Here is a 16,215-nt window from a genome sequence, read left to right on the forward strand (position 1 = left end):
GCAATATAGTTTGATTTGCTGATTGTCTATATATCACAGTATCCTATGAGATCATATTATCTGAAAGTACAATAACTACTTAAAGGGAATCTGTCAGTAGGATTTTGCTATGTAATCTGAGGACAACATTAAGTACGGGGTAAAAATACTGCATTCAGCAGCTGCTTTATGTCAAGTCGTCTGACCACACCCCTTCCTGTGATAAGCAGCTCACTGTCAACAGACAATGTACACAGAAAGCTATGGGGGTGGGGCTAGCTTTCTCAGCTCTGCTTTATGCTGCATCTAAGAACTCAGATTGTGTCATAACCGCTGCACCCAGTAATCTATGTGATACATCGTTATAATCAGGGTCTCTTTTTCTACATTATGCTGGTCTCAGATGAGGTAGCAAAAACCCGATGACAGATTCCCTTTAAGGAATTAAAAGCTGTAATGGTGTACAAATTATGGACAGTTCTTTATCATTATCTTTAAAAAGGTGGAACTTTGTAGCAGTTTATAATAAATATTTTGCTGTAGTCGTCAGTTCACTTTCCCTCTGGAAAGAAATCAATGCCCGACCCCATTTTTCCTATGACAAGTGCTATGTATCAGTGGCCAAAATCAATAGCGATGCTTCATTATGAAGACCCAAAAATTCCTTTCTTCCTTGTCATCTTTGCCAGGCGAAGGTGTGACCCAACATCGGCCATGAAAAACTTGATTCATTTTCCAGTTTTATAATAAATCAAAACAAAAGGAATTCAGACAGAAAACACGGTATAAAACACGTAAGAAAATACATGTAAAATATATTTGTTGGACCGAGTGGGTCTTTATTAATGTACCACTCCTTCTTCTCCTCCAGTTATGACACATAAACCAGCATGTTATTTCAGAAGGGCGCACACCAGTGGTGGGAAGAGGGTTGTGAAGAGGCACAGGCAGAGGGTTCTGTAATCGGAAGCTAAAGGGGTCTCCTGGGTGGGTGGGGGGTCATTTATATTCAGTGCTTATACACAGTGTTCCTCACAAGTGCAGTGTCTTTGTTTGGATCTATATCTTGGAAGACCTAAGATACCAGCTCATTTCTTCCATTATAAATCAATCTCTTTTGGTGTCACTGTGATGGCGATATCTTCATTTCCGCGGCGTACCACCAAACGTAGAGGTCCTTCCTGCTTAATGGCTTCACTGACGTCATTGCTGGAAGTCACAGTCTGACTGCCAATACTAATTATCACGTCACTTTCCTTCAGCCCAGCCCTGGGATAAAAAGACATAAAAGTTATGATTAAATCGTATCGGTGCTGACCACGTGAAGAGCTAAAAACCCAAAACGAACTATGCATCATAGGAAATTGACACTTTCCCTAAATGCTGCAATACTACAGCACAAAACAGACGAACAATCACAAGTTCAAGTCTCAAAGGGGGACGAAAAAAATATGTAATAAGCGATTAACAAAAACCCATACTATTTTAGATCACTCCTCTTTTCCCAAACCAAAAATAAATTAAAAAAAGCAAATTTGGTATCTGCGTGTCCATAAAAGCCCTTGAATTATAAAATTAATGAACCCATAAACACTGCAAATAAAAACAAAACAAAACACCCGAACTATTTTTTTTCAGTCATCCCCTTCCTAAAAAAAAGTATTAAAAGGTGATTAAAACATTGTATGCATACCAAAATGGTACTAATAAAAACTACGCTTCACCATGCAAAAACCAAGCGCTTACACTGCTTCATCAACAATAGAAGAAAGAATTATGCGTTAACAAAAGTCAACATTTAAAAAAAAAAAGTTTTTTAAAAGTTCTGAAATTTTGAAAAGAAATGAAATAATAATAATAATAATAATAATAATAATAATAATAATAATAATAAAGTATTGCTGTGATCCTACTGATCTGTAGTTTCATGACAGGTCATATTACCGGCCAGTGAACACCATAAAAAAAACCCAACTAAATAATAGAATAATTGCCATTTTTTCCCCGTTTCACCTCACATGGAATTTTATTCCTGCTGCTTTTCAGTACATTAATTGGTAAAGTGAATGGTACCAAACAAACTTACATCACGCCCTGCAAAAATACATCAAAAATACATGCCTTCATGTGGCTATGTAGATAAAAAAAATGATGGCACTTGGAAGAAGAGGAGGAATAAACTATAGGGCAAGAATATAAGATCGCACAGCAGTGAAGGGGTTAGGAAAGCCGTATTCATTGGCCTGAACTGTATCTCATCTTCAGATTTGCGCTCATAAAGGAAAAAGCTAAGGTGAGACAAGTATAGGCTTTACAGCCGATTTCAGCACCACTTACTCTTCTGCTGGGGTATCGGGAAGCACCTCTACAATATAAGCTCCAGACGTCACATCAGAGAAATCCTTTAATTGCTCCTTCAGGTCCTTCGCTTTGCTGCAATGATGCAAGACACCATTATTTGCACTAGTCGGTGCCTTGATAAGGTTTTGCATTACATATACAGTATACGGATTGCAGAATAGAATCAGAAAACATTATCCTAAATATCAAAGAATTAAAATCATCCATGGATTAAAAGGAGGTTCTCACCTTGCATTGAGTGACAGCATCCTTATTCCTAAGTATCTTTTCTTCTTAATTCCCTGGCCTATAAGAAATAAAAGATAAACTTGTAAGACAAAACTGCACATAGTCATAATGCCGTATGCCAGTCTGTTTCCAATATTAACGGAAAACTTCTGACATGCTGTAGGGAGTGGGACATGTTACAAGTTTGATCGGACGTTAAAAGGTTGATCCTGAAAGGCAAAGTTATCGCCTGTGTATAGGATGGCTGATAACTGTGAAATGGCTGAGACCATCACCAATCGAAAAAAAAAACAGAAATCTGAAACGCCCCGAAGAGGTCCCATAGTGAATGAATCCAGTGGTGGAGTGCATACGCGGAGATACCTAAAGGGCATTCCATTCTCGGAATCAACGGGGCTCCAAGCAAGCGGACTCCCACCAATCATCCCTGTGAATAGGTGCTAACTTTTAATGTTGGAAATAGCCCTATGAGACATCCACCAAAGGGACAGTGGCACTTTACAGACCTCTATGGACCTTTGGCTCTCATCATCCCTTAGACTCTAATGAAAGTCAAATGAACCGGCCTATATCAGCGCAATTTCGATTTGTCATTGTAACCTTCTGAAAAGTAATTCAGTGTCCGTGCCGATCTATAGCTCAGAGTCAGGGAGCATAAACGTCAACTGAAACCGCGGGTGAAAAAACTACAAAAGTCAATACAACCTAAAACAAATCCATAATTCAGAGTAATGAATGTGCGCAACCTCCGGCAGAGCTGAATTCCAATTTTACAACAGATGTAACAGAACTGAATGCGGACATTACTCTGGGGGCTTCTGTTTGCTTTGGAATAATAAGTTGCTTTACTATGAACCCTTGAAAGCCACCACCATGATAGGTGCAGTCTGGAGGAACTGAGTCCTAATCTCATCCCCATCAAGCATCTTTGGGAAGCATTGACCAATTGTGAGCTCGTCCAATGTCAATGTCTGAATTCACTAATGCTCTTTTGGGCAAAATTACGAGATACCTCCAAAGTCTTGTAGAACGTCTTCCCGGAAGAGTGAAGGTTGTTATAGCTGCAAACAAGGGCCAAATTGCACATTAACTCCCATGGTTCTAAAATGTGATGTCCAAAAAGCTCACATAGACGTGTTGGTCAGGAGTCCTCATACATTTAGCAATATTCTCTGATCTCAGCTGGAGAACAGGATGAGTGAGCTCTGTGAAATTGCTCAATGAGTGTAAAGCCTCATTCAGACATCTGTTTTCGTATGTTCGTTCTATATATTTTTTTTTCACAGATAGAACAGGTATTCATTATAAATGCAATAAAAAAGGACAAACAGCTCACCTGTCTGGAGATCGGCAGAAGTACTCCAAGTGATAAAACCAAGTGGCACTCGCGTCTTTAAAAAAAACGTCTTTATTTAGTCCAGGTTTAAATGAAGCAAAGGTACAGAAAAAAACTAAATGGCAGGAGGGTAACACATACATGCCTCCATTGCTGCTTTTAAATCTGGACCAAATAAAGAAGTTTTTTATGGAGGCAATCATTATAGTCTACAGATATTTTTACATGTCTGTTTTTTTCTGGGGAGGATCGATTATAAATAGTGGAGACATGTCCATTTATATCCATTTGAAGTGACGGAATCTGTGAAAAACTGGATAGGACTCTCTTTGATTTTTACTATTCAATGGGTGGTATAGGCTTTAAAAATGTGTTTATTTATTTTGGATATGAGAAAAATGGATGCGAATGATGGTAAAAATGGACGCATGATAAAAAAGGTCGAAAATTGGATCCATTTTATTTTCCCATATGAACAAAAAACATGGTAGTTTTTATAAGCCCAAACATTGTTTCTGCTATAAAGGTACTGTAGTTTAACGGGAGTTATAATTGATCCATCACCCTTCATCAAGTATTGGGGGAACCTACTTAAAATTCCCATACACGGCAAGCACTGAAACAGAAAAAAAGAAAACTACAAGTGCTTTGGGTTGGTGAGATGATCCAGCATTAGTGAGGGGCCCGATTAACTTTTTTGCTATAGACAACTTTTACACTAAAGAATCCTCATAGCAATTTTTTTGGTACTGGGGTCAAAGAACCGTATCCATACCCCGGACCACACACTTCTATCCAAGTTGGTTAGACCCTAATAAGCAGCTGGTTTTGAACGTGTTCATGTGTGGGCCTTCACAGCTTCGCCATATGTCATTACCTCCTCTTTCATCTAAAATACCATTTTATTTTCTGTTTATTTTCCCTCAAACTTCAGCCTGTGAATGCGTAGGTTGGCCTTGACTGCAAGTAGTTGTTATCAGTGGTAATAAATGGTGACTATTCATTGCATGTTTGCCCACGAAAGGACAGAGGTTGCAAAATCACCTGCGGACTGTCTGCTGTGTGACTCGGCAAGAAACTTGCGGATTTTATCTGATGGAATAGCAAAGGAGATGCCAGCAGTAACCTTTAAAGTGTTTATCCCGATCACTTCTCCGTCCTGTGGTGCGAAAAAGAAAACACTGGTTAAAAGAGCGTGGTCCAACAGAAATACTATGCTCCATGGCGGAAACAACATTTAGGTTTTGTAAGTGAAAATTGCAAGCCTTCGTGTTCTGGGAAACAAGCTATAAAGGGTTTGAGTGTTGAGTGTGGTTTTTCTTATGATGGTCACTTTTGGTTTATGAAGCGTTTTACTTATTTGTTAAGCTTTCTATATTAATGTGTTTCTAAGAAGAATTATAATTTGTATATATTTACTACCAAGTTATTGAACACAGCTACAATCAAAATATTACCCAAAAAGTCAACCAGGGATCAAACACATGGTCAAACTGCAATATAAATGGAGAATATTTGGGGAGAAGAGAAAGCAGAGGTGGTAGGTGATAAACGTATGATCGCTAGGGATCAGCTCATGATCATGAGTACGGGGCTCTCAAAGTCCTCTGTGTATGGAGCAGTAGTGAGCGACCAAGATCCAGTCACTGCCTATACGAGTGGTGGTCGCACAGGCACAGGGGACATTGAATTCAGGATTGTTTTAGGTCTCAGCAGCTGGATCCTAATTATACATGTCTAATCTAAGAGGTGACAGAAAGACTCGTTCTACCTGACATCAGCATGGTCCTATAACATGACGTCACCGGTGTAACAAGTCGGTTCTTGAAATATCTTTTTAACAATATTTTCTACAATCAACTGTGAGTGATATTATTAAAAAATTAAAATGTTAGGAACTGCTGCAACTCATCCATTAAGTGGAGACCACGTAAAGTTGCGGTGGTGAGGAGCAGAGGGCAGAAAAGTCATCAACGCTCGGCTGACTCCACAACTGCAGAGTTCAAACTTGGTATTAGCATCAGCACAAAAACTGTGCCCCAGCTGGGTATTTGTGGCAAAGGATTTCCATGGCCAAGCAGCTGCATGCAAGTCCTACATCACCACAATGGCAAGCGTCAGCTGGAGTGGCGTAAAACCGCCACCACTAGACTCCGGAGCAGTGGAAACGTGTTCTGTGGAGTGACTGATCACACTTATCTATCTGGCAGTATTATGGACAAGTCAATGTTTGCACTATGCCAACAATATTGTTTTTCTCCGTCGGACTAGGTCCAATAAAGACAAATCTTAATACTTCAACACCCATGACATTTTGGAAAATTGTAGTTTCCAACTTTGTGGGAACAGTTCTTTTCCAGCATGACTGTGCCTCAGTGCACAAAGCAAGGTCCATAAAGTCATGGCTGGGTATATTTGGCATGGAAATACTTGACCGGTCACACAGAGTCCGGACCCGAATCCCATCCAGCAGCTTTGGGATGAACTATAACAGAGATTATGAGCCAGGGCCTCTAATGCAACATAAGTGCATGACCTCACAAATGCTCTTCTGGATGCAAAAGTCCTACAGACCTCTCCAAAATCTTGTAGAAAACCTTCTCGGAAGAGTGGAAGTTCCTAAGCTGCAAAGCAGGGACTAACTCCATATTAATGCCTATAGATTTAGAATGGGAAGTCATAAAACCTTCCGTAGGTGTAATGTGGAGGGGTGTAAGAGTCATGTCGGTCTGGTAGTCGGGGGCAGGTATATCTCGCCCAGGTATTTGTCCTATGTGAATTAGGCCGCTCAGTATCTTCAGGATACCGAGAGGTTAATAAGTGCAGGAATAAAGGCTGACCAGCTGGGGGTTTCAGGTGTCAGCCTGGGGCACACAGAATGCCTGTCTGTGTGAGACAAACGTGAGTAAGAGCTGTGTTCGTGATCTGTGTAATGTTAGCTGGGTGGGAGAAGCCCCCCAGTTGTTAGATAGGAACGTATTTGTATAGTTAGCGCCGGACAGGCAAGGATTTATTTTTATGTTTTGTTTTCTGTATTTGCTTTCACTTTAATAAACCTGACCTGAGGTCAGTCTACTTGGAAACCTGCTGTCGCCTCAGAGTTCAATGCACAAACCACGTGACCTTTGACCCCAGCAAAGGCGATCCCGGAGTGTTTTGTCACATTGTGGTGGAGAACGCGGGCACTCCGTGGCACAGGCGACAGTATGGAAGACGTGGTGAAAGCCCTAGTACAGTCCGCTGCCGTACAGCAGGAAGCTAACCGCTTGATGGCCGCACAGCTGAAGGAGTTGGTGGACGTGACGACTGCAGACCGCCAGCTTCTCCAACAGGTGGCGCAGCGCTTGGTGAGCATGCCTGAGGCTAACCCGGAAGCAGAGTCCAGGAGAATCCATGTGAGTCGGTACTGGCAAAAGCTGACCGCAGAAGATGACGTCGAGGCGTACCTGACAACGTTTGAGCGGACAGCGTTGAGAAAGAAGTGGCCGAAGGGACGATGGGCCGATCTAATTGCTCCGTTTCTCTCCGGTGAGGCCCAAAAAGCTTACCATGACTTGGACCCGGAAGTCGCTCAGGACTTTGAGAGGCTGAAAGCTGAGGTCCTGGCCCGGCTGGGTGTGACGACGGCTGTCCGTGCACAGAGGATACATCAGTGGACCTATCAGCCAGATAAACCGCCGCGATCGCAGATGTTCGACCTGATCTACTTGATAAAGAAATGGCTGCAACCCGAGGTACTGACAACTCCGGAGATAATCCAGCGGATCGTTCTGGACAAGTACCTGAGAGTACTACCACCGGCGCTGAAAAAGTGGGTGAGCCAAGGAAATCCCGCGACAGCGGATCAATTGGTGGACTTGGTGGAGCGTTATTCCATGGCGGAAGGACTTCCTGATGATACCGCTACTACCCGAACTGTACCTCCTCCTCGTGGAACCGGTAAGACTGTTCCAGCAACTACGGGTGAAGGAAAATCGCCAAAAACTGTGGGGGAGGAACCCGGGACTGCTCGCACTCCGAGACCGAGAGTATGGGACGGTGGTCTCAGTAGGGGGCCTGTTAGGTGTTTCCGTTGCCGTGAAAAGGGCCATGTTTCTGCGAACTGTCCTGTTACCACTGAACCCATGCAGTGCGATGTTATAGACTCTAAGAAACGCATGTCTTTGGTTACACGGCTGGTGAATGTGAATGCGGACCAAAATGATATAGCAAAACACCTGTGTGAATTATCTGTTGATGGGAAAAGTGTTGTGGCGTTACTAGACTCTGGAAGTGTGGTGACTCTGGTGAAAGCTAGTCTGGTGGCACTTCCGTCTGGTTCGTCTGATAAATTCTCTGTAACGTGTGTGCATGGTGACACTTGCTCATACCTAACAGCGGTCATACCGATTTCCAGTCCCTATGGGTCTGTGCAACACAAAGTGGGACTCGTTCCCGCATTGTTACATGATATAATCCTGGGTTGGGATTTTCCCCATTTCTGGCAGTTATGGGAGAATCAGTTGCTCCTTCACGGTAGCTGTGAACCTTCCCCCATGCCATCTGGAGGTCCCGAGTTCCTAGACGAGACCCCACAGGAAGATGTTGCTGGGGAGGTTATTGAATCTAACCTTCAGTTCCCCTTCTCAGTTATGGCGGGGGAAACTGAGGAAACTGAGGAAACTCAGCGAGAGGCGGAGGCAGACAGTCATCCAGCACCCTGCCTACCCAATTTGGGAGTTCAGTTGGATGACTTCCACAGCGAACAAATGAAAGATCCTACCCTGACTCAGGCTAGGAAAAATGTAAAAGTGATAGATAGCGTACCCGTAGAACCTGACACTAGGATAGCGTACCCGTACATGGTTCTTGAGAATGATTTACTCTACCGGGTAGAAAAAAAAGGGGAAGACACTGTGCAACAGTTAGTGGTACCCAAACCTTATCGGCGGAAGGTACTGGACCTGGCCCACGGACATATAATGGGGGGACATCTGGGGGTACAAAAAACCACAGAAAGGATATTGCATTGTTTTGTGTCGCCGGGAATACACAATGATGTGCGTAACTATTGTGAGTCCTGTCCAGAGTGCCAAATCTCGGCACCTAAACCTCGGTTCTGTAGCCCTTTGGTGCCCCTCCCTATTATTGGGGTCCCATTTGAGAGAATTGGGATGGATTTGGTTGGACCCCTTCCCCGGTCCGCACGTGGGCATCAACATATCCTCGTCATCATGGACTATGTGTTGTGATCCCAATGGTAGAGGATCTCAGGGTCTTCAGCAAAGTCTGCAAACATAAAAAACTAGCTCATAGGGAGGTGGTAACTGAGCTGACCGCATACCTGATCCTAGCCCACAACTAATAGCAGCCGGGGAACGTACCTACGTTGGTTCTAGACGTCTCGCGCCAGCCGGAGAACTAACTAACCCTTTCAGAGAAAATCAGACCTCACTTGCCTCAAGAGAAAGGTACTCCAAAGTAGATACAGGCCCCAACATATAATAACGGTGAGGTAAGAAGAAAGGACAAACGTAAGTATGAACTAGATTCAGCAAAGAGAGGCCCACTAAATAATAGCAGAAATATAGAAAGCGGACTTATGCGGTCAGCGAAAAACCCTACAAAAATATCCACGCTGAATATCCAAGAACCCGCGCACCGACTAACGGTGTGGGGGGAGAATATCAGCCCCCTTAGAGCTTCCAGCAAAATCAGGAATCACATTATGAACAAGCTGGACAAAAAACAAAACAATACAAATAAACAAAAAACAAGAGAGCAGGACTTAGCTTATGTTGCAAAAATCAGGACCAGTAGACAGGAGCAACCAGACAAGGACTGATTACATTGATGCCAGGCAATGGACTAAGAAACCAGGAAGTTTAAATAGGAACACCCAGGGTCTAACGAACCAGGTGACTACCAACCTGGGGAAAGAATATACAAGAGCCATACCGCTAGTGACCACAAGAGGGAGCCAAAAAGTATAGTTCATAACACTATGCCACTCGTTGCCCCGAAGCCATCCCTTTGCGTAACACTGCTACCAAAACGATCGCCAAAGAGTTGGTACAAGTGTTTAGTCGGGTGGGAATTCCAAAACAGATACTCACCGACCAGGGGACTCCCTTTATGTCAAGGGTGATGAAGGAGCTCTGCAGGCTCTTACAAATAGACCAGTTGCGTACGTCTGTCTATCACCCTCAAACAGATGGTCTGGTTGAGCGGTTCAATAAAACCTTAAAACAGATGCTCCGGAAGGCGATAGACAAAGATGGGAAGAACTGGGATTACTTGTTACCCTATTTGCTGTTTGCCATTAGGGAAGTTCCCCAGTCTTCCACAGGATTCTCGCCTTTCGAGCTATTATATGCCCGTTTTCCCCGTGGACTGTTGGACGTCGCAAAAGAAACCTGGGAAGGTCAAGTCACTCCCTTTAAAACGGTGATAGACCATGTAACGCAAATGCAGGACCGGATTGCTGCTGTCATGCCCCTTGTTAGGGAACATATGTTACAGGCCCAGGGAGCCCAGAGGCAAAGTTATGATAGAGGCGCCAAGGTCCGTACGTTTGCACCCGGGGATAGGGTGTTGATCCTAATCCCTACGGTGGATAGTAAATTTCTGGCAAAATGGCAGGGCCCCTTTGAGGTCATGGAACGAGTTGGAGAAGTGAACTATAAAGTGCACCAGCCTGGTAAGAGAAAACCAGAACAGATTTATCATGTGAATCTGATAAAACACTGGATAGACCACGCTGCCCTAACAGCGGATCTGCCCCGTCCGGTTTGCTCACCTACCATACCGGAGGTGCGGATTGCCGAGACTCTCTCTGAACGACAAAAATCTGAGGTTAAGCAGTTTTTGTTACAGAACCAACAGTTTTTCTCGGAAAAACCTGGTCAGACTAGGCTAGTGAAACATGAGATTGTCACAGAGCCTGGTGTCACAGTTCATGTGAAGCCATACCGGATTCCGGAAGCACGCCGTGAAGCCGTCTCCCGGGAGGTGAAGGCAATGTTGGACTTAGGAGTCATTGAAGAGTCGCACAGCGCCTGGTCCAGTCCAATCGTGTTGATACCTAAGCCGGATGGCTCTATACGGTTTTGCAATGACTTTAGGAAACTGAATGCGGTTTCTAAATTTGATGCCTACCCTATGCCCCGGGTCGATGAGTTGATCGATCGACTGGGTAAAGCCCGATATATTACGACCCTGGATCTAACAAAGGGGTACTGGCAGATCCCTCTAGCCGAGGCGGCTAGAGAGAAGACGGCATTTGCTACACCGGAAGGGCTGTTCCATTATATCTACATGCCGTTTGGACTTCACGGAGCCCCAGCAACGTTCCAGAGATTGATGGATCGAGTCTTGAGGCCCCACAGGCAGTACGCCTCTGCCTACCTAGATGACATCATAATTTACAGCGTGGACTGGGAAGCTCACCTCCGGAAGGTACAGGCGGTGATTGATGACCTGAGAGACGCAGGCTTAACGGCGAATCCCAAGAAATGTCACATCGGCCTTGAAGAAGCCCGATACTTGGGCTACGTGATTGGCAGAGGAGTGGTTAAACCCCAGATCGACAAAATACAGGCAATTCAGGGCTGGCCGCAACCAGTGAACAAGAAACAAGTTCAAGCTTTCCTGGGCATTGCCGGCTATTATCGCCAGTTCATACCCAACTTTGCGGCCATGGCTACCCCCTTGACGGATCTTACCAAAGGGAGGGATTCCGTCATGGTAAAATGGACCTCAGCGGCTGAAGAGGCCTTCCACAGTCTGAAACGGGCTTTGTGCTCTCAGCCCGTACTAGTGACTCCTGATTTCAGCAGCAAGTTTGTGGTGCAAACGGATGCTTCTGATACTGGTATCGGAGCTATACTTTCCCAGGTAAGGGACGGAGTCGAACACCCGGTCCTCTACCTCAGTCGGAAACTGAATGTACATGAGCAGAGGTATGCCGTGATTGAAAAAGAGTGCCTAGCCATCAAATGGGCTCTCGACTCCCTCAAATATTACCTGGCAGGTAGGACGTTTAGGTTGGTCACGGAGCATGCCCCTCTCAAGTGGATGCATCTCCACAAGGACCGTAATAGTCGGGTAACCCGGTGGTTCCTTGCTCTGCAGGCTTACTCTTTCACGGTGGAGCACCGCCCCGGGGTGCAGATGGGGAACACTGATGCCCTGTCCCGAGTACACTGTTTCGAGAGTATTCTTGCTCGACCTGAGTGGTCTGAGCAGGGGGGAGGATATATAAGAGTTATGTCGGTCTGGTAGTCGGGGGCAGGTATATCTCGCCCAGGTATTTGTCCTATGTGAATTAGGCCGCTCAGTATCTTCAGGATACCGAGGGGTTAATAAGTGCAGGAATAAAGGCTGACCAGCTGGGGGTTTCAGGTGTCAGCCTGGGGCACACAGAATGCCTGTCTGTGTGAGACAAACGTGAGTAAGAGCTGTGCTCGTGATCTGTGTAATGTTAGCTGGGTGGGAGAAGCCCCCCAGTTGTTAGATAGGAACGTACTTGTATAGTTAGCGCCGGTCAGGCAAGGATTTATTTTTATGTTTTGTTTTCTGTATTTGCTTTCACTTAATAAACCTGACCTGAGGTCAGTCTACTTGGAAACCTGCTGTCGCCTCAGAGTTCAATGCACAAACCACGTGACCTTTGACCCCAGCAAAGGCGATCCCGGAGTGTTTTGTCACAAGGGGGCACAACATTTTAATCCATAGAGTATGAGAAAATTGTGGGATTTTCGACACAAACTTCTGGTACACAAAAGTATCTGCAGACCACCACAAAAAAACACGGAGAATATCAGCACAATATGATTGAAAACAGGACATTGACAGTAATAAGTGAATCTTCAGGAAGTTAGTTGTAATTTTCTATTTTTAGAAGTTATTTGCTTTTTGTGGCTTTTCCTTTTATAATGTTTTTATTTTTTTTACACTCTAGCTTACCTAATATATTACGGTTTTCAATCACATCTACGAAACTTTTCCTTTCATTCAGATACTTAAAATTTCAATAAACTTAAAGTTATTTGTAGATCGTGAGCAAAGTCTGTAGAGGGTTAGTCAGCCACTAACACCAACCACCTTGTGTTTGTCTTGCCAACCATACATATTTGAGACATGTAGTAATGTGATGCCAATCCACAAAGCTCTTGCCAGGTTGTATCAGGTAACATGTTCTGACAACACCTTATGAAGTCACATACATAACAAATAACTGAGGGCATAAAGGGCAGGGTCTCTTACCAAATTCACAAGAGGTCCTCCAGAGTTCCCATACTGAAAAGAAAGCAAATGTATTATTACTAATTTCTTCTTCTAAGGTTGTATTTCAAAGGTGTCTTTTCTTTTTATGTTGTGGCCCATTGGGTCAATAAAATATTCTCAAAAAATACATTGGGCATAATTAAAGCTTTCTTTAATCAATCAATCAATCATCTAAGTTATCTAAAAATTCTGGAGGATCAACGGTGCAGGACCCAACATAGACTTGTCTGGTGACTTCATATTTGGGTGGTTCCTGGGAGCCATTATCCCTTATTCAATTATAAATTAATGGGGTTGATGTTTGGATCCATCAACAAATTATACATAATGTTATGGCTTTCTTATAAATAAGAGCCATGATAAAAGTGTGTACACAGTCTTAAAAAAGTTTGCACACTTTAGAGGTGATGACTATTCTTTCAGAGCCCCCAAACACTGGAGCGTGCATGTGTTCTCATTAAGGAGTGGGGGGTGAACTGCTGACAGACTGTACTGGTGGTCTACTTTTTGCACCTGGTCAAAAAGAGTTGGTACATCCCCATGCACATTAGAAGATTTGCTTGCCTCAAATTAGAGTGTCCAGTGATAGTTATCTAATGTGTATGGCCACAGTGAGGTCTTGGAGTAATTAAGCAAAAAATAAGCTTTGCAAATATTAAAGGGGGTTTTCTCAACTTAACACCTACTTAAAACTAGTTGATAACTTGATTAGCTAGTGGGAGTCCCACAACCCTGGCAGTGCCGGACCATTTGAAATATTCAAGAAAAACTACATAAAAGGACCAAACGAATGAAATATTTCATCTACATCATGTAAGGTCTTGATTTTAGCCATAAAAAAAACAAAAAGTGGTGAACAGGTGACTTTACAACTCACATCTATTCAATTTATAATTGGCAAACTCAACATACTCGTGTCTGTCTTTATCCAACCCAACACTAAATATCCATATTCTGACTTAGGGTTCGCTCACATCTGCATATAAAATCGGCAAGTGCAATGTTATTCTATTAGGCAGTGTTCATCTGAGAGTTTGTTCTCACCTGGAATTGGGGTGAGGGGAAAAAACAAATTGCAGCATTCTGCATATGGACGCGTAAAATAGCCACTAATGAACTAATGAAAATCTATGGGTGAGAGGAAAAAATTGCACGGCATACAGACCATGCGTGTGCCGAGCGACTTTTACACACGACATTTCATCAGCCGAGTACAGTAAATTCACAGCATGAACCGTTAGAATAGAATAGATATATAGATAGATAAAAAGATGTCATTGAGATACAGTATATAATTAGTGCAGTGCGTGAGTGCGTAGATTTCTGTACATGTATTTAGCAAATAATTAAATAATAAAAGAAAAATAATGAAGTCCTCCTTATTTTTATTAACAGCTGAGGGAAAGCAGACAGCTGAGTACTGCTTTTAATAGTCTGGGAATGTGGCAATAAACATGGAGCTATTACTATCATCTCACAAATTATTACTTAGCCTGTACTGGTTATTAAAAAGGGGGGACCCAAAATAAAATTATGTGGGGTCCCCTCTTTTTTTAATAACCATCAAAGGCTAAACAGACAGCTGCGGGCTGATATTAATAGCCTGAGAAGGGGCCATAGATACTGGCCCCCTTCCAGACTATTAACACCAGCCCTCAGCTGCCCCAGAAATGGCTCATCCATTACATGCTCCAATTCTGGATCTTAGCCTTGGATCATTCCACTTGCCCTGGTGCATTGGCAACCGGAATAATGGTTTTGGGATTGATGTCAGATTTGTAATGTCAGCTGACAAAAAGGCCAGGGGTTAGTGATAGAAAGGCATCTATAAGGCAACCCCCATTTCTAGCCCCTACGTTTAAAGCAATAGATGAGCCATTTCTGGGGTAGCTGAGGACTAGTGTTACCCCAAAACCATTACCCTGCTGGCCAGCACACAGGGAAAGTGGGAAGAGTCGAAGCTAAGAGCCAGAATTGGTGCATCTAATGTATGCGCCATTTCTGTGGTAAATGAGGGCTGATGGTATTAGTCTGGGAAGGGGTCAATATCCATGGCCCCATCCCAGGCTATCAAACTGTCTGCTTAGCCTTTGCTGGTTATTAAAAATATAGGGGGCCCCACGTCATTTTTTAATAACCAGTAAAGGATAAGTATACAGCTGTGAGCTGATATTAACTGCCCCCTTCCAAGGCTATTAGGACCAGCTTTCAGCTGCCTGCCTTTCCTCAGCTGGTTAATAAAAATAAGGGGGACCCATGCTTTTCTGGCTGAGAATCTCACTATTTTATATATGCAGAAAAGGGAGTTTTACTAAGCCACTAAGACTAAGTGGACTAAGCCACTATGAGAATCATATGTGCAGTACAGAGTTTACTTCTTTAATATTTCAGAAAAAAAAAGTTTCATTCATATGTAAATAAGGGCTCCTCGGTGCACCCTTTGGCAATGGTGCCCTGAGTCCTTGGCCAAGCCAAGAGTACCCTGAGGAGCCTCATTTGCACATGAAGTTTTTTCCTGAATATGCTGAAAAAATTAGTTATAGTAGCTACCGTAAGTCTTCCAATATAGTCCTTAATATTGCTTTGTACAAATATTTTTGGCAATTGTAAGGGGTGAAAACAACTCGCATGAGCAAAACTTTTAGAAAAGGGGTCACTTTTTTAACACTGAGAAATCTGATCAAATCTTGTCACAAGATAGTCTCCTACATAGCACCATATTACAGCCATCTGTAAACCAGAGCTGGTAGCCGATTAATTAGCAACTTACATTAATGATGGCATCAGTCTGAATGTATTCCATATCTGAGTTTTTCAGGCCCAGTTCCTTCCCACCACGTTGTGCGGTGCTCACGATACCGGTGGTGACTGTATTTTGAAGAGAGAACGGACTTCCAATGGCAACGACGAACTCTCCTGGACGCAGGTCTTCAGATCGGCCCAAGAGCAGAACAGGCAGCTTCCCCTGCAAAAGCATGCGAAGATGGAATTTTATATATTAAGCAGTTATGTAGTAGCGCTTTATTATTTTATTCTTTACTTGT

The 16,215-nt window shown here is 43.4% G+C and overlaps 1 protein-coding gene across 2 annotated transcripts in view; it reads right to left on the reverse strand.

Moving 5' to 3' along the window:
* Positions 1-706: 706 nt before the first annotated feature.
* The window catches only part of HTRA1 (HtrA serine peptidase 1), a 47,847-nt gene continuing 32,338 nt past the window's right edge, over positions 707-16,215 (reverse strand). For both annotated transcript variants that reach the window (XM_077258693.1, XM_077258694.1), the window contains 6 exons: positions 15,942-16,136; positions 13,151-13,183; positions 4,949-5,063; positions 2,569-2,626; positions 2,317-2,412; positions 707-1,248 (listed from right to left, as the gene is read on the reverse strand). In XM_077258693.1, coding sequence (XP_077114808.1) covers positions 1,080-1,248; positions 2,317-2,412; positions 2,569-2,626; positions 4,949-5,063; positions 13,151-13,183; positions 15,942-16,136 — 666 coding nt within the window. In that variant the 3' untranslated portion in view covers positions 707-1,079. The remainder of the gene's footprint in view (positions 1,249-2,316; positions 2,413-2,568; positions 2,627-4,948; positions 5,064-13,150; positions 13,184-15,941; positions 16,137-16,215) is intronic.

Source organism: Ranitomeya variabilis, chromosome 4, assembly GCF_051348905.1.
Source record: "Ranitomeya variabilis isolate aRanVar5 chromosome 4, aRanVar5.hap1, whole genome shotgun sequence".
NCBI classification, from domain to species: Eukaryota; Metazoa; Chordata; class Amphibia; order Anura; family Dendrobatidae; genus Ranitomeya; species Ranitomeya variabilis.